The 18454-nt window shown below is 39.0% G+C and overlaps 2 protein-coding genes across 4 annotated transcripts; one reads left to right on the top strand and one right to left on the bottom strand.

The window, feature by feature from the left end:
* The first annotated feature begins 1548 nt into the window (after positions 1 to 1548).
* On the top strand, positions 1549 to 7579 carry slc29a3 (solute carrier family 29 member 3). 2 transcript variants are annotated; one of them, XM_074646492.1, is made up of 8 exons: positions 1549 to 1697; positions 3233 to 3350; positions 3443 to 3511; positions 3621 to 3860; positions 4336 to 4418; positions 4724 to 4950; positions 5492 to 5654; positions 6300 to 7579. In XM_074646492.1, the coding sequence occupies exons 4-8, from the start codon at positions 3678 to 3680 to the stop codon at positions 6928 to 6930; spliced, it is 1287 nt and encodes a 428-aa protein (XP_074502593.1). In that variant the 5' UTR covers positions 1549 to 1697; positions 3233 to 3350; positions 3443 to 3511; positions 3621 to 3677; the 3' UTR covers positions 6931 to 7579. The 2 variants fall into 2 exon arrangements, with proteins under 2 accessions (XP_074502593.1, XP_074502592.1); XM_074646491.1 differs by having other exon boundaries at positions 3443 to 3860.
* Positions 7580 to 8478: 899 nt separating this feature from the next.
* psap (prosaposin) lies at positions 8479 to 18133 on the bottom strand. Of its 2 annotated transcripts, none has more exons than XM_074646489.1 (14): positions 17966 to 18133; positions 14975 to 15108; positions 14706 to 14780; positions 14485 to 14610; positions 13648 to 13848; positions 13419 to 13562; positions 12685 to 12747; positions 11485 to 11652; positions 11303 to 11395; positions 11001 to 11184; positions 9932 to 10095; positions 9773 to 9853; positions 9457 to 9564; positions 8479 to 9234 (listed from the first exon to the last, which is right to left on the bottom strand). In XM_074646489.1, exons 1-14 carry the CDS (start codon positions 17997 to 17999, stop codon positions 9199 to 9201), a joined length of 1611 nt encoding a protein of 536 aa, XP_074502590.1. In that variant the 5' UTR covers positions 18000 to 18133; the 3' UTR covers positions 8479 to 9198. The 2 variants fall into 2 exon arrangements, with proteins under 2 accessions (XP_074502590.1, XP_074502591.1); XM_074646490.1 differs by having other exon boundaries at positions 12691 to 12747.
* Between the last annotated feature and the right edge of the window lie 321 nt (positions 18134 to 18454).

Here is an 18454-nt window from a genome sequence, read left to right as displayed (position 1 = left end):
CTATGACTTTTATTTTTTCAACATGCTATAATAAGACTTTTTTTCGACATACTATACTATGACTTTTTATTTTTTTTGGTATACTATACTAGGACTGTTTTTCGACATACTATACTATGACTTTTATTTTTTCGACGTACTATACTATGACTTTTTTTCGACATACTATAATATTACTTTTTTGCCATAATATTCTACGACTATTTTTGACATACAATACTATGACTTTTTTTTTTTTTTTTCAACATACTATACTGACTTTTTTCTGAAATACTATATTTAAAATTTTTTAAATATTTTTGACATACTGTAATATGACTTTTTAAAACTTTTTTCAACATACTATACTATGACTTTTTTCGACAAACTATACTGTGACTTTTTTCTTTTCTTTTTTTACATACTAAACCATGACTTTTTTTTACATAGTATGCTATGACTTTTATTTTTTCGACATACTATGACTTTTTAAAATTAATTTGACATTCTATACTATGACTTTTTTCGACATATTATACTATAAAAAATGTATATGTATGTCGAAAAAATAAGTCATTGTATAGTATGTCAAGAAAAGTCATAGTATAGTATGTAAAAAAAAAATAGGATAACATGTCAAAAATATTAAAAAGTCATAGTATAATATGTCGAAAAAAACTCATAGTATTGTATGTCAAAACAATTTAAAAAAGTTATAGTACAGTATATTGAAAAAAAGTCATATTACAGTATGTCAAAAATATTTTAAAAAGTCAAAGTATAGTATTTTGGAAAAAAGTCACAGTATAGTATGTTGAAAAAAATTAAAAAGCCCTAGTCTAGTATGTGGAAAAAAAGTCATAGTATAGTATGTCAAAAAAGTCATTGTATAATATGTCAAAAAGTCATAGTACAGTATGTCAAAAAAGTAATATTATAGTATAAGTGAAAAAAGTCATAAAAAGTGATATTATAGTATGTCGAACAAAAAAAAAAAGTAATTGTATAGTATGTCGAAAAAAGCAATAAGATAATGTGTAGAAAAAATAAAAAAAGTTATAGTATAGTATGTCGAAAAAAGTCACAGTATAGTATGTCGAAAAAATCAAAAAAGGTCCTAGTATAGTATGACGAAAAAAACAATAGGATAATATGTAGAAAAAATAAAAAAGGTCATTGTATAGCTTGTCGAAAAAAAGTTATAGTATAGTATGTTGAAAATTAAAAAAAAAATCATAGTACAGTATGTCAAAAATATTTTGAAAAGTCAAAGTATAGTATTTCGGAAAAAAGTCACAGTATAGTATGTTGAAAAAAATAAAATAGTCATAGAATATTATGTCAAAAAAGTAAATGTGCTTTTATTTTAGAACCGGAAAAGAATAAGACTTCCGGTATGTGGGTTGGCTTACTTTTTAGTTTTACGATTTTAATATTGATTTAAAAAATACTTCGGGCTACAATGAGTATTTATTGTTGTTATCTGGTAAAATATACGTTTTTGAGTATGTCTGGGTTAGATTTGTGTAGATAACGCTTTTACTCTGAAGGATTCGTGCCGGAAGTCTCATTGTTGTTGTTGCTGCTGGGAGTCTGTTGCTGGTCAGCTGACCAGAAACGAAGCTGTGCTGTGAAATGGATTATTGTCATGATTTGTGTGTCAGTGTAACACTTGTAAAAGAGACAGAAGCAGCAGCCAGTGAGTCTCCGACAGTGAGGTATGTTTATATGTTTATATGTTATCTAAGTAGTCGAGTCGAGTTGGATAACTAACTCTAAAATAAGATCTAGTCTCGCTAGTGTGAGTGTTTACAGCGGTGTCCACACTAAACAAACACAACCTGACATGATGATTCATCTGAAGACATTAACAACGAACACCTTGGCAGAATGAGCAGAATAATGTCGCAATTAATAGTTATGTTCATATATAATAGTTATATATATTGAATATAAACAGCTGTCTGCAGTAGCCTGAAGTTTAAGCTTTGAATTTAACTGCTTTAAATGTATTTGCTTTCCCCCTTCCCCCTGTGTAAGCATCATGTGAAAACCGGTTCCTCATTAGTGGCAGCTTTTAGGATGCAAGGTCAGCTTTGTTCTGTCATGTCAGCCTTCCTTAAATCTCCTTAAATAGTTTAAAGTAATAACCTTATGTTGTGCAAGCAAATGGTGCTGGTGATATAGTCTGTGTCTGTCAGTGGCACAAAAAATAGCATCAGAGACCACATCTCTCTGATTCTAATCGATTCTACCATGACTTGCATGAATCATTCACTACTTATTTTTGTACATGCGAGGTTATAGTTTGCAGAACATGTGGCAGGTTTGAGATGAAACTAGCTGAAAGTCCAGTAAAATCACAATGCCTTAAGAAATATGGTGTGGTAAATGCTGAATACTTAAAGGTCCTATATTATATAAAAAAAAAAGGTGAGATTTTCATGTTTTTTTTTATTATAAAGCAGGCTTAAGTCCTATATAAATACTGTGAAAGTATCGAAACACTCAATCCACAGGGAAATACACACAGCCGGTATTCAGAAACTCTATTTGAGACAAGCATGTCGGGATTTCTGCCCATTCGTGATGTCAAGAATATTCAATATTCAGACCCTTGACACAATTTTAAACGTAAACATTTTAAATGTGTCCCAGTTTATTACTGGTTGCAGTGTATGTGAATGACATCAGCTGACAGGAAGTACACATGGACCCAAGCTGTTGCCTAGCAACGCAATTCTGTTCAGCTAAAACGGAGCGTTTCAGACAGAGGGTAAATACGGGCATATTCAGACTGACAGTATGAGGAAAATAAAGGTTTTTTTTAACATTACAGCATGTAAACATGTTCTAGTAGAAACACAAAATACAAGTATAAACCTGAAAATGAGCATAATATGGGACCTTTAATGTGATGGAGCATTTGAAGAATCCCCCTGTATGTGGGAGTTGCCCGGCCCTGACTCCAGTTATGTATAAGTCCAGGACAGATTCCTGCTGTGGGAGAGCCGTGGGTTCACATCCACACAATGCTGCTGTAATGATTCCAGCGCCCTCAATAATATTGTTGTTGCAGCGGTGGCACAGTGAGACTAGGACAATGTGTTCATGTCACATTCCACACCGTCTGAATCATGATAATGTGTGTACATGTGTATCTATAAAGGGACACATTTTGGAAGATAACCTATCAATATGTCCAGAATTGAATGATAATCCTCAGGGTTAAAAGAGACTCCTTGCATTACAGCATCGCAGGATCTGGACAACTGGACTGATCTCTACCAGCTACAGGACAGAGATCTCTCCAGACTATGGCTTCACAACAAGCAGTGTGTCTTTTACTTTATGGACAAGCCCAAGTAAATGTAAGCATCATCCAAACCTACTTATTGTAATAACATTATTATTTCGCAGTGATTTGTGTTAACTCGTTTTTTTTTCTTCTTCTCCTTCACAGCTTTAACACTTCCTGTCTTAGTGTTCTTTCACTACCACAACCTTCCCTTTTCTCTCTCGTCTTCAATTTGTGAGTATCCTAAATTGTGTCTGTGAAAATGGACGGCACTGAGCCTATTCATTCCAGTCTCAATTCCGCCTATGTTCCGACTGCTCTTGGCAACCACCATGAATCTGAGGACGAGGAGAGCGAGGACCAGGGTCCCACTGAGTCACTCCTGCCCAAACATTCCTCCATGCCTCTGGCCATGCGCTACAGTCCACAGGACTCTTACTGTTTGGTGTATATCATCTTCTTTCTGATGGGCATCGGCTCCCTGCTGCCCTGGAACTTCTTCATAACAGCCAAACTCTACTGGTACTACAAACTGAGTAGTAACAACAACAGCAGCAATGAGGAGCAAAGTTCAAACCTCAGCGTGAGTGAGAGGGATTCTGAATACAACTACTATGTTCATTGTGCATGTATGCATACAGGAAGATGCACATTTGTGCAATTCCGCATGCTTTTCTTAGAACAGTCACAGTCCTGTGACAGACATGAGGACTGAGTTTTCTTTTCACATGTGACAGAAATCCATTGCAACACAATTATACAATTAGAAATGCTTAAAGGCTCGTTGAGGGCAACTAAAGTTGAAGGTAGAAATGGGTAGAGTCGGGGTGGTCGGGTAGATCTGCTTCCAATTTATTTATTTGTTTCAAGAATGGATGAGTTGTATAGATTTCTGCTATTCTGAAATTAATGCTTGATTTCATTTGACTTCAAAACAAAAGCAATGATGAGGAAGGTTTGATTTTTATATTTCTCTCCTCTGCTTTCACTTCCTCTTATTTTATGAGACACCATGTGAGCAAATTCAAATCCTTTGTCTTTTCTGTAACTATTTACAGGTCTACTTCGAAAGCTATCTGTCCATTGCCTCCTCGGTGCCTTCTGTGCTGTGTCTGATACTCAACTATGTCCTAGTTAACAGGTTAATTCCCCCCACACACATAAACATACACACACAGCACATTCCTCTCAGATGTTTTTCTTGGTCTCTGGGTGTTTGGATGTTGCCAATTTGTCCTAACTAGGGCCTTATAGATTGTTATTTTGAACAGCATCTCTACAGCAGAATACATTTTATATTATTTCTGTGGATAATTAATAGCTCACTGTCTCACATTTGTCCAACAGCACCAAACATGCTTTTTTGTGTTTATGTTCATCAACTGATCTTTGATAAACTCCCGCCTAATCCCGGTACATCTCTGTGTGTGTGTGCGGCGTTGGTAGGGTGTCTTCAAACGTGCGGATCCTGTCGTCTCTTTTCGTGATCCTCTTTGTGTTTGTGGGGACCACGGTGCTGGTGAAGGTGGACACGACAGACTACACGACGGCGTTCTTTTTTGGCACGCTGGCCAGTGTGGCTGTCATCAGCGGAGCCTCGAACCTCTTCACTGGCAGCGTGTTTGGCATCAGTGGGCATTTCCCCATGAGGATTTCTCAGGCTCTTATATCAGGTACAGTCCTCATTCAGGTAGACATTTTTATATCATTTTGACGATGTATATCGTCGTATTGCCCAGCCCTATATTCAGGTCATATTGTCCTTTCAGCATTTATACAGTACCATTGTGCAAATGTCTTGAAACCATAAAGTATTTATTTTTTTATTATTTTAATTAATATATTTAGCAGCTACATTAAGGGTTTACTGATTAGATCATTTGTCTTGCCATCATTATGTCCCACACACCATGTGCGGTGGTGGCATCTGTCTGTCTGTCCGTGTGTGGGCAATCTGGTGAACACAAGATAGAACACACAATAGAAACCTTGTTTTGGAGCACCTTGTTGCATATATTTGCATATTAATGAACAAACACTGATGTCGCTAAAGAATACTTTAGATCTCTAATGCCTTACATAGAAGTTCATAGCATTGCCTTCTATATTTGTATTATGTAAGACCAGTAAAGTGACATAGATGTACTGTATTTTTCAATTTTTTAATGGGTTTGATTACTAACATCCTTTTAATAACGTCCTTTCTCGTCTCAGGTCAGGCCATGGGAGGCACGTTGAGTGCAATAGCATCAATAGTGGACCTGTCAGTGGCGGAGGACGTGACAGACAGCGCTCTGGTCTATTTCCTGACAGCCGACGTCTTCATCCTGCTCTGCATCATCACATATCTGCTGCTGCCCAAGCTGGCATATTCAAGGTTAGTAGCAGCCAAAGCTATTCTGGTTCCCACACAGATACATACACTACCGATCAAGCCTGTATTTTCATTTGCAAATGTAGGCGATGATAACACCTTCCCTTGTCCTGTCAAATTGACTTTCATCTGAATCTCTGGATATACTATAGATTACAGATAGTTTAGCAGTGTGCATTATTATCTGCCACAGTGTCGTTCGTCATACCACCACCAGATGGTGCCAAAAACAAACTACACAGAGTGGGATTAAATTACTTCATGATAATTGTAATAAATAATTTTACTTATTCCAGTTATTTTGATGCATTTTAAATTTGCAGCTACTGTGTCAGGTCAATAACAATGCCTATAATAAACAAGTCATTATTTTAGTGTTTATTTGATGCTGCTTTTTAAGACATGACAACATTATTGAAAGGACTCGTACAGAGAAATACAACGTTGTTCCTTACCTTTCGCTTGATCTGGTCGGTCTGGTCAGAAGTTATGCTTTAACCTGGCCTTGAAGACAGCATTATGACAATCTAATGATAAAACTAGTGTTTAGGGTACAGGTCCAGCACATCTTATCAGAGATTTTAGGAGTGATGAATTTTTAGAGATTTTAGATATACTAGTTACATGCTGCCCTCTGCTTCTCTCTAGGTACTACATGGAGGCAGCAGCGTGCACCAGCTCAGGAGGGATGAGCGAGGGGGAAGCAGCAGCAGGCACAGGGAGCAGAGGATCCGTTCCACCGCTACAGGCTATCCTTAGGAAGATATGGGTGCTCGGCCTGAGCGTCTTCTTCGTCTTCACTATCTCTATCATGATGTTCCCTGCGGTGTCCTCGGGAATCCAGTCCGTCGACAAAGACAGCGGCAGCCCCTGGACAACCACGTACTTCGTGCCCCTCACCAGTTTCCTCTTGTACAACGTTGCAGACTTCTGCGGCAGGCAGGCCACAGCCTGGCTGCAGGTCCCCGGTCCCACCAGCCGAGTCCTGCCGGTACTGGTGCTGTGTCGCTCTGTCATGGTGCCACTTCTCATGTTCTGTAACTACCAGCCAAGGTTCCACCTCAAAACTGTGCTTTTCAACCATGACGTGTACCCTGTGGTCTTTAACTGCCTGCTAGGCCTCACCAATGGCTACCTAGGCACTCTGCCAATGATCTATGGCCCTAAGGTCGTACCTCGAGAGCTGGCAGAGGCCACGGGAGTGGTCATGTCCTTCTTCCTCACTCTGGGATTGGCTGTGGGATCTGCGTTCTCTGTGCTTCTTGTGCACTCCATCTGACCAGGCTGTTGTGCAATAACCTAGTAATTTACAGCGGCATTGTTGAGCTATACAGCAGACATTAGCTGGACTGTACAGTCCGATGAATACCAGAACCTCAAACCACTGGGATTCTAAGTGCACCAGTAAAGCCAGTTGTCTGCCGTGAGGGAAAAGTGCTGATAAGCTTCTCATTTCCACTCTTAATCCAAAAGCCTCAACTACTTCATACGTCACATTAATATGTGTTGTGTTTACACTGATGGCTCATGATGTGAGAGTTTCTGCCAAGGACTTGGTCTCTACATTTAAAGATCAGGAAGTGGCTCTCCAAGCAAGATAAGCAATCATTGCAGTCCATAAGGGACATCTCATTAAACATTTTTTTTTTTTTTAAATATTGCAAAACATACATTATGTGCACATTTATTTGGTTCAAGGGGTGAAAATGTCTGGTACATAAGTTGTTATGCAGAGGATGCTAGATATTATTTTAGTTCAACTGTTATAAAATATGCAGGTGGCAAAGACGCACCACATTTTAATGAGGGATACAGCTGGTACATGAAACATGCTGATTGTTGATGGACAGGTGGTTGATTCATGTCTGCAGTCTGTAAACTTTGTAACTGAACTTGATCAGATTTTATAAACTGAATATTTCCAGTAACACGTTTGATTTGTCGACATTTTTAAATGTGCACTTAGGCTGCAGTAAATTAGAAGTGATAGAAAGTAGACACTTACCTTTTTAAAAGTTTATTTAATCTTAAACCTACAAGCCTTTGTCTGCATATTATTTCACTTTTTCAAAGGGGCTTAAAGTATATCGTCTGTGCAACTTGGGCTAAAAGTATTTTTCCTTTGTTATACTTCTCAGAAACTACTAATGTGCTACATTACTAAGCCATTACTTATCTTTATTACATGGCTTTGGTCAATCACTGCATTCTACGGTCTGTTATTTGTTTATGGCAGACCGTTGCTATGGGCGCCGTTCTGATCTCGGACTATGGCGGACCGTTTGTGTAAAATTATTGATTTCTTAAGTAAGTAGCTGTATAGTAAGCGGGATAATGTACAGCTAGCGGGTCATTGTAGTGAAATAAACCCCTTCAGGGCGATGTAAGACCCATCTGCTTTGGGGTTTATTTGACAACAATGACTGGCTCGCTGTACATTATCCCTTACATGGCAACGTTTTAATCCTCAAATTGGATTTCTTACTGTAGTGAAATGGAGAGATTTATTATAGGCTGTCATTTAGAAAATGGTCAGCAGTATTAATATATGCAATCTGCAGGTTATAGGCTAAGAACACAGTTTTGGCATATTAGCATTGTATATCAAGAGTTAAGCGTACTATTGACAAAAGTTCTTTAAATGACCCAGACATGACCGGCTTGCAAGGTTGCAAAGAATTCTGTTTCCTGGTATGCAGAAATGAGCACCCTGTTAAAAAAAAAAAAGAGCCAGTAGGTTTTTATGATGACCAGAATAAAAATACCGATCTGAAGTCAGTTTAAAATAAAGGGAAACAATTAAAATAAAGGAAAAAATGAAACAAAGTGGATTGGGATCACTTTAATTGTTAAAAATTTACAGATCAGTTTTGAGGCTGACAATCGAATTTGAGATCTCTCTGTACGTTAGAAACAGTGATTTACAAACAGTAGGAAGAGTCCAAACAATGGGAGGTGAGTGGGAGGTACACTCTAAGACCAATTACCTCCATATCAGCTCCTTAAAACAAGAACACACATTTACTCTTTACAAAATATAAATTTGTTTAAGGATCAGACATACTGCTAAAAGTAATGCCAGTCATTCTTAACACACCGAGTGGTCGGTCTCTCCCATTTGCAATCAGTTCCTACAGGGAGAAGGAATCAAATACAGATGGGGGGGGACCCATCAGAATAGCCACCTGATGCAGTGTCAACATTATACAATTTGTGTTCTCACATAAACCACACCCAGAAAGCAACATCGGTAAGTACAACCCACATGATGCAAATCTGCACAAAACCCGACTTCTGCTCCGTGAAGCAGCAACAGGCTGAGCTGCAGACCACTATACACCTCACTCCTCCCCTGCCCCACCCCCCCAGAAATAACAAAACAAATGTCCAGTCCCTTTCCACCATGACATTATTCAAAATATCAAAGTTAATTTAAACAAAACCAGTCATTAAAAAAGAAAACAGGACAAAAATGAAAAAGGGGCAAGCAGCACTACAGTATTGTTTCTTTTAATTCCCTACAGGTCAGTTTGTGCTTCCTCTTGCTCTATACCCACACGTGGCGTTTGCAGTGATCCACAGCCTAAAAGATAGAAACAAATGGTTAGACGAGCCTCAAAGCAAACTTCTACTTTACATAGCCAGTTTTAAAGAATCAATAGTGGTAGGCAATACAGTTAAAAAGGAATAATCTATAGGACAGCGTTATTTACTGCAGAGTCATAGCTTTAAAAAAGGTAGTTTATATCCTAATAACCGGCTCAAGAGACACGTTTAGGTGTCAAAATGTGACTGAAATACTCACATTGCATCGAGTTGCTGTCTCCATGTTCTTGCACCAGAAGTCAGGTCCCCAGCTGCACTGCTCTGTTCCCAGCAGCCTGCGCACAGCTTCAGGACAGGCTCCCAATTTCTGTTACACACACAAACACAGCTCAGATACCAGACCGGGTCGCATGCAAGCCAAATCTCCCATTTGTTGTTCATTACCAACGTTTTATGACAAAAATAAGTGAGCACTCGTGTCCTGGCATAACCAAGAAACTTCTTGACAATTAAGATAAGTGTTCACATTACTTGTCTTGTTATTTCGTTATGAATTAATCTAGTTTACTCTTTACCATGCACACGAAGTCTGGGTCGAGCATCTGGAGAAGCAGCTGGATAAGCATTGGTTCATACTGTTCAACCATCTGGTCACACTGTTGAAACAGACGGTGGTTAATACAAGGAGGAGAGGTAAGTGTTACACAAGGTAAGGCGATCAAACTACTACTCACCTGAGTCTGGAAAGAGTCGGGCAGGAAGCTGCATACTTTCCTCACAGCCTCCTCAATCTGGGCCTCAGTTGCATTCTTCTCCAGAATTCCATCGATGTAACTAACGGCCATCTTGCAAACCTGGCAGTAGCCACCAGCCTTATAGCGAGTCTGGTCGAGTGCAGCTGGAAAGAATTAGAACAGAAATCAGTGTTATCACCCATGTGTGGAAATTAGGGCTGTCAAAGTTAACGGAAAAACTGGCATGGCCATTTTCAAAAGGGGTCACTTGACCTTCGACCTCAAGATATGTGAAGGAAAATTGGTTCTATGGGTACCCACGAGTCTCCCCTTTACAGACATGCCCACTTTATGATAATCACAAAGTTTTGGGCAAGTAGTAGTCAAGTCAGCAGACTGACACACTGATAGCTGTTGTTGCCTGTTGGGCTTGAGGTTGCCATGTTATGATTCAAGCATATTTTTTATGCTAAATGCAGTACCTGTGAGGGTTTCTGGACAATATTTGTCATTGTTTTGTGTTAATTGATTTCCAATAATAAATATCTACATACAGTTGCATAAAACAAGCATATTTGCTCATTCCCATGTTGATGGGTATTAAATACTTGACAAATCTGCCTTTAAAAAAGGTACATTTTGAACAGATAAATGTGCGATAAATAGCGATTGCCAATCATGCAATTAAATATTTTAATTGATTAATAGCCCTTGTGGAAATACACCTTTGGATTTCACAATACAATAATACGACACTCAACGGAGCAACTTCCAATTTTTAGATTTAGATTCTAGCATGAGAGCGCCTCAAATGGGACAATAGTTTATATTCTTTCTAGAGGGAAAAAAAAAACAATTCAACCAATTCACCAAACATCTCTACATCTACATAATTTGACTGCAAACATTCACAATCATTTCCTGTGTACTCTTGCTCTAGTACTTCCAGTGTCAGTATAAAATTTAACTGGAAATTCATAACATCTCTTATGACTTTTGCATAACATCTCTCTGTCGTCAGCAAAGCTAACATTTACATTCAGTGTGCTTTCGAAGGGTGAGAACTTACGGACAAATGTACGGCTGCCTTCATTGCAGAGTGCCAACACTGTGCAGATCGTCTTGGGGTCAGCCTGCTGCACCAGCAGCTCAATGATGGCCTGGCCGTATGTCTCAATCAGGTCCTTACACTGGGTACTCAGAGAAGCGGGCAGAAATGTGCACACCTTCTCCACAGCTTGAATCACCTCCTCCTGAGACAGACACAGATGGATCAGCTTGACGCCAGAGCTGAATCGAACTACAAAACTGCTGTCGGTGCAGATATTATTTTATGGCCATATTTGATACATCTAGTAGCACACATCCCACCTCTGTTTTGTGATCCTTCAGCATATCCTCCAACTGTTTCATCACAAACTCACAGATGGCACACGTTGGGGAATCACGGACACGCACCATGGGCTGTAACACAAAGAGGCACTGTCTTTTTTTCTTTTATCAATATCAAATACTGATACTGAGTCAGCAGTCGGGCACCCCCTAGGACTTACCTTAGCAGACTTGTCAGTGGCAGACACAACCTTGGTGGCAGGGACAAGCTTGAGAGCAGGTATAACCTTGACAGCAGTTAAAATCTTGGCAGCCTGCAGCTTCAGCATGGGAACGGACTTCTTCATAGCAGAACAGAAGCCAGCGGCGGCACAGATATCCTTGGGAGCCTTCGGACACAAACAGTTACATTAAGATACACAGCCAAAGGTCTTCATAACTTGCCATATTGCATGCGGTTAGCATAAACTGTGTCTCTGTTATCTGCATACCATTCCACAACATGACCACCCATGCAATATGCAGAAGTTTCTATTACAAAAAAAAAAAAAACACATCTAACGCAGCTTACTTTTACCAGTACCAAATACACAGCAACACACACCCATACTGGCAAAAAATGTTTACTTCTGCAGCTCTCAGGCAACCAACATAATCAGCCCGTGTTGAACCGCCATACACAGCACAATAAAAGATGGTGCTTTTTGACAGGGACAGCTACTTCAATGTAAGTAAAGACCGGCCCATCCATTTGTGCAAACTAAGTCACAATATCCAAGCATACTTTAAAATATGACAGAAGCACTGTATGCTCCATTGACGTGAACAAACAGGAGAGACTCTTAATGTGACCCTTCACTGTAGTGTTCCAACTTAACTGAAGTGTCAAGTCATTAGCCACACAAGCACAGTATTCAGGTTAAGTAAAGTAGTCTCACTTTTAATAAGATCATCATATACATGCATCTCTACAGGGTCGGGTGAGTAACGTTAGGAGTGAACAGCACAAGAAGCAGGAGCTAAGGGTTAAGAGGCTACGGGATGAACACAGAAAGACCTACCTGTTCCTGGGGAGCAGCACATAAAAAAAACCAGAGCAGGAGAAAACAGAACAGGATAACATGAATAGAGGCGAGAAAAGTAAAGAAGGAACACAGGGCGTAAAAGACAACAGAATTTTAAAAAAAAAGATTAAATAAAAAAGACAAAGCGCTTCAAAGATGTGAATAAATTGAAGTCAGCAGGCCAGGTGGTGCTGCAAGACTGAATATGAGCTTAGCACTACTAAAACATACAAATTATCACTCAGATTTGATGATTGAGCTTGTCATTGGATATTAGAACATAATGAGCATTCATGTTATTATGTGGCTTAAATATGCAAACAGAAAAAAGGTTTTCCTAAGAGGAAAGGTTACAACACTCACCATGGACATGAGCTGCTGAACAACGAGGGTACCATACTGGCTGATATACTGCTTGCACTGCAATGGAGAAAAACACTGTTAACCTGTGAATGCTGGATGCTGAAAAGCAAATTGGAAAAGTGGGAATATAATTAGTATGAATGGATACAATTACACTATGGGGTTTTTATATCCCATATATACCATTACTCCACTCCGAGTATTTAAAAAAAAAAAAAGGCAAGTCGCAAAACTACACCGTAAAATACAATTGTACTACCCCCTACAATCGTCAATTTTACAGCATAGTTGAAAGTTTGAATAATATCCAGAATGTATGAAAGATGTGGAATATTTTGAAGTTTCTACATAAAACGCAGTATCGAGTAGAGTTTAAAATGCATGAACTGTGAAAATGTGTCAAATTTGAACCCTCCGTCCATGCATTTGAATGAGAAATTTCCTAGACAACAATATCTATTTCTGAAAGTATGAAAGGTATGAATGATAAAATAGCCGACATGTCCTAATTGAGCTGAATGTTTTGATGTTTGAATGACGTTTCTACGTTTAAAAATATGAAAGGAGTTAAGCTGTAAAAAAAATGCGGCAGAGGAATAATAAAGAATGTTTGTAGTAGAAGAACATAGTGTGAACCAATAAATTGCATTTTCTGGGATTTTTTGGGGGGTTTGACAAAGAAAAATATGCATTTAATTAAACCTCCAACACTCAGGTGGGGCTCTCACCATTGCAGACAAGCCTGGCCCCAGCAGGTCACACTGGTTCTCAAGATTCTCAATGAGAGAGTCGACAAATGAGGTGTTGGTCTTGGCTTCTTCTTGAGCATCAGTCAAAAACTTGATGCAGTCCTGGCACACATCAGCATCTTCCTACAGGGAAGGTAATTCAGGGCAAAATTAAGACAATATTCATCAACAAAAGGGGGAGAACACTGAAGGGAGTTAAACAGTTTACCTTCTTTGGACTCTCTTGTTTGGGGGCCTCCTGAGGATAGAGGAGCTGGGGCACATTGAGGAGGAAGGGAGACACTTTCTGGGCGAGGTCCACCATAGGGATTTCATTGGACATGAGCTGCTCCTGGGAATGAGCCTTAGCCAGGGCTGCCTGCTGAGTCACACACAGCCCGAGGGCTCCACACACCACACCAGGATCCTCCTAAAAAACATAGAACTTTAAGTTACTTTAATTAAGCCACTTAATAGTTAAGGGCTTTATTTAAAAAGGTCTTGACTACATGTTAGCTGTAAGCATAAGTAAATAATCCCTAGCTTTAAAGTCTGGATGACACACAGATAAATGAGTTTAAAAGAAATCCAACTTGAACAAGATATCTAGAAAGGTCACACTTTTTTAGGTTTCTCATGTTTTTAAATGGGATATGTAAAGAACTGTCTCTTTTATTAACAAAGTTGTTGTAGCAGGTGAGAGTTGAAACAAAGAAAGCAACGCCAAATGCTCCCAGTCACGAGGTTTAGTATTACACAATGACTACTCTGTTCCCGTTAAGGCTTGGACTCACTTCCCCATCAATAGCCCTTATTCAGCTCGCTGCACTTTGCCTACAGCCACTTCTCTTTTTCGCTCTGACACCGAGGGGCAGATGGACTATTTACTAAGAGTCTTAGATGAAGCCGAATGATAAACTGATTTCCAATAAGCTTTTGCAAACCGTATATTGGCACCATTAAAATACTAACTTATTTGGTTAATTGTAACAACCCTGGATCTTTCTATCTATACTCAAACTGAAAACAGACTAAGACTTGGAAAAAACAGGTTGATGGGGCTCACCAGTTCTCCTTTAATGATTCCCATGAGGATGGGGTAGTAGCTATCCACCATCTCCTTGCACTCTGCGGTCAACCCTGCATCAGGGATGAGCTGGCAGGCCTTCTCCAGGTACCCTAGAACCTCAGCCTGCAATAATAGAAATACCCAGACATCAGTCTTCCAAATCTCATTTGCTTATCAAAGGTTTTCTCAACACACTGGGGATTTGGTGTTTATCTTACCTCAGTGGCATTGTCCTTCAGTATCTGCTCCACCACGATCAACACCTCTTTACACAAGTCACATGGCACTGATTTCTGAAACCAGACAATTGTGCATGAATTAAAATGTCGCACAGTGTACAGAATATCTAGAACACAATTTTCTTTTTAAATAAGTGAAAGTTTAAGAAAGAGAGGCATGTGCCTTCTGTCAGTGATACATTTCAATACAATTTTTAGAATAAGTGAAAGAACATGAATGACACTTTCATAGAAAAGGAAAGGCTCACCATCTGGGGCTGGTTCCAGACGTTCTGCTGGCAGTGAGTCACCGCTCCGCACAGAGACGCCGTCTTTACATTGTGACACCAGTAGGGGGGGCCACGAGCACACTGCTCAGTGCCCAGCAGAGGGGTCGCTACAGCTGCAAAGTGGAAAAGAGTCAAATGTCATAAACCTACACAAGACAAAAACATATTCCTGGATTTATTATTACTGCTAAAAGAGGAAAATAAGGCACAAGCCGAAATGTTTTTAATTCTCCAGATTAAATATTCAGTTTCTTCCTTTATGAGGCACTGCACCTATTTGTTTCAGGTTATACCTGTTATCTACCAAAATGCATTGCAGGCAAGGCAATTCCAACTAAGTAGGTGCTATGGTGTAACTTCACTTTTTGATCAATCTTCCTGGTGATGATCAGATGGGGAAATTCAAGACTGACATACTTCCTCAAAACATTAAAAAGGAGGAATTTGTTAAGCATTCACTCTCCATTATGACACTGCACGGCATGTTTAAAATGAAACACAATACTGTAGAAAAGGAAGATAAAAAAAGGTCAACCTAAACCGTGTCAGCTGAGATGTTTTGCAAATGACAAAAAGCAGTGTATTATTTATTTAAAGTGAACTTATAGTTCAGAGTACTTTATCAGACTCAAAGCTACGAAGTCTGATAATAATGAACTAATTAATTATGGCACTGAAGATCTTAAATGTATTGAAACTGACTCGGCATAGTTTTTCTTCGGAACAGCAGCTATGTCTTTCCAGTTTCAGAAAAGTTAATTTTGATGTTTCAATAAAGCCTCTAAATCTGGCATGATTTCCCACCACCAACCACCCAGTCAGAAATCAACAGCACAAGAGGAAACAGACCTACCCTAGGGGGAACTCATTATTTACATATGCATCACAGTTGCAAAAGTGGGTACTAGTGGTTATTCATATAATTATACTATTATCTTTTGGGTCAATGCCAGAGAAGAGGTTAATGTTCACAGTTCTCCATTTTACTCAAGTGGAAAAAAAGTGATGTGGGAAAGAACCTAATAGTTTGCAGCACTGTTTCCTGTTTTCACTACTGCTCTCATAAACCCTGCTTGAGAAAAGGAGATAGATAAGATAAGGTCATCTCAACGTCGCTCAAGTAAGAAAAACTACATTTGGAAGTATTACTAAAATGCCGATAGACATGTCTGTAACAGGAAATAAAAGCAAACTTTAATAGTTTACTCAGAATATTAACTGACAAGTATGCAAGAGTTGCCCAAGTCTACGGCCTTTGGTGATAACGACAAGAATTGGCAATGGCAGTCATGCTGCAACAACAACCCATCAAAATCACCCAGTTACACCACTATGACACCCCTCCTGCTCATCACTCATACCAATAGAGTTACAGTGCAGGCAGGACACTCCCACCCTCCACAAGTCACATGAGCAGTCAGTAAATAACAAGCTGTTCTCAAGCAGACACACTGTACCTATGTGGAGGACATCTCTGCACAGCAGTAAAGAGTTATGCAATACACAGCGAGAAAATATATGTTTTGTAATTTCTATTGGCTTTATGAAATCACACAGAGCAGAAAGACAAGTCATCCGTTAGACAAAGAATACAAGTTTTCCTAGAAGTCAGCAAAAAGAAAAAGGCTGTGACATGTACAGACCCACTCACTTTCTGTGACTGATTCTGAAACTGAAAACTCATCATAATGTGAGTGAATCAACATCCCATGACACACTGAAGCACAAAGGGCTTCAAATAGGATTTAGATTGCCTTATTCAACAACAAGTCTGTTTATCAGTTTAAGTACACAGAAGAAAACTTGTTGAACAATGATTGAGCCCTGTGCTTATTTACCTGCACATGCAAACATATGGAAGTGCAAACACAACATTAAATTATCCTATTTTTAAACCAGAAGTTAGGCTGAAAATAAGCACTAAATACACAAAGCACAATTTACCAAGACTTGAAGAAACCAATATTGCCAATAGACTGCACAGCTTGTGCTCTGATAAGAAGAAACAGGCCAGATCCATACTTCAAATGCCACAAAGGCCAAGTCAACAATATGTAACTGTATAAATAGCCTAACTTTTCTCACTGACCCAGTTTTGTCCGAACATAATGGATAAGATAGTTAAACTATTAGTGGCAAATACAGGTACCACTATCTTACAAACAAAATGAGGAACAAAAAAGCTGAAATGAAAGTCTGGTGGCTGGTTTTAAAGGATCCCATCTGAATTTCCTCATGAAACCAAGGGTAAAAAAAAAGCACATACTGTACATTATCTGGTCAAAACATGCAAGTTAGGGTAGCCAGAAGTTAGTTAACCAGAAGTTAGACTGAAGATAAGCACTAAATACACAAAGCACAATTTACCAAGACTTGAAGAAACCAATAGACTGCAAGAAACCACAGCTTGTGCTCTGATAAGAAGAAACAGGCCATTCATTTTCAGATCCATACTTCTGTGCCACAAAGGCCAAGTCAGCAATAAAGACAAAAGCTGAAATGAAAGTCTCTGGTTTAAAGGATCCCATCTGAGTTTCCTCATGAAACCAAACCAAGGGTTAAAAAAAGCAGATAGTGTACATTACCTGGTCAAAACAGAGAAGTTAGGGCAGGATGAAGCTAGACCGTGGTGATACAATGACGCCTTAAAACCTCAAACCAATAAGTCAAAATTCACTAATAACTAACTAATTTAACGAGGACAAAGTTCTATTAATAAAATAACGTTAGTATAAACCAGCCCATGTTGTAACAATCTGTTAATGTTTACCAAAGCAGACGCTGCTTCCGTGTTTTCATGTCGTAACGCACCTAGCTTTAGCTTTAGCTAGGTCCGTAGCTAGGTGCGTAGCTAGGTAACTAGCTACCTAGTTACACAACCAGACAGCCGTTAGTGTGACTTCACCGCTGTCTGAGTTGTTTTGACGTGCAAAACACGGTTCGTTTGTTTCCCTTGCGTGTTGATATTACCTGCAGACACGAACAGTAGAGTGAGGAGCAGCATGACTGCGTTGTTTTCCGGCTGGTCTGTGTGTGTGTTTCTCTGTGGAGGCTGAAGTAGAGCTGTGGTGAGTGCTGCAATGCAGGCGGTGCTGCTGGTTGATGCCTTTATGATGTCTCACTGTCAGCTGACTCCTCAACAACACATGTGACTCCTCTCTGCCTCAGAGGGCGTCTGATGTGAGCATAAAAGTGTCTTATATGTGTATATATATATATATGGATGCAGTATATGTGAGCATAAAAGTGTCTTAAGATGTCATATATGTGTGTATATATATATGGATGCAGTATATGTGAGCATAAAAGTGTTTAAGATCAACACATATTTGAAAGACAGTTTTAATTCAAACATTTGTTTATTTGTTTGAAACAAAATAAAAAAAAAATATTACATATCAAACAAAGCTGTCACATTTTATCAATGAATTAATGGCTACATTAATTTGTAATATTATT

This window comes from Sebastes fasciatus, chromosome 9 (genome assembly GCF_043250625.1).
Source record: "Sebastes fasciatus isolate fSebFas1 chromosome 9, fSebFas1.pri, whole genome shotgun sequence".
Taxonomy (NCBI): domain Eukaryota; kingdom Metazoa; phylum Chordata; class Actinopteri; order Perciformes; family Sebastidae; genus Sebastes; species Sebastes fasciatus.
Note: the sequence above shows the minus strand (reverse complement) of the source record. Positions and strands in the feature narration are given on the sequence as shown.

Excerpts from the sequence above, each read along its gene's own strand:
- psap (XM_074646489.1), bottom strand. The coding sequence starts at position 17,999 with ATGCTGCTCCTCACTCTACTGTTCGTGTCTGCAG. Across the intron at positions 12,748-13,418 it reads GGCCAGGCTTGTCTGCAATG|TGCAAGCAGTATATCAGCCA; the intron begins GTGAGAGCCCCA and ends TCTCCATTGCAG. Across the intron at positions 11,396-11,484 it reads CCACTGACAAGTCTGCTAAG|CCCATGGTGCGTGTCCGTGA; the intron begins GTAAGTCCTAGG and ends TTTGTGTTACAG.
- slc29a3 (XM_074646491.1), top strand. The coding sequence starts at position 3,540 with ATGGACGGCACTGAGCCTATTCATTCCAGTCTCAATTCCGCCTATGTT. Across the intron at positions 3,861-4,335 it reads AGCAAAGTTCAAACCTCAGC|GTCTACTTCGAAAGCTATCT; the intron begins GTGAGTGAGAGG and ends AACTATTTACAG. Across the intron at positions 4,419-4,723 it reads AACTATGTCCTAGTTAACAG|GGTGTCTTCAAACGTGCGGA; the intron begins GTTAATTCCCCC and ends CGGCGTTGGTAG.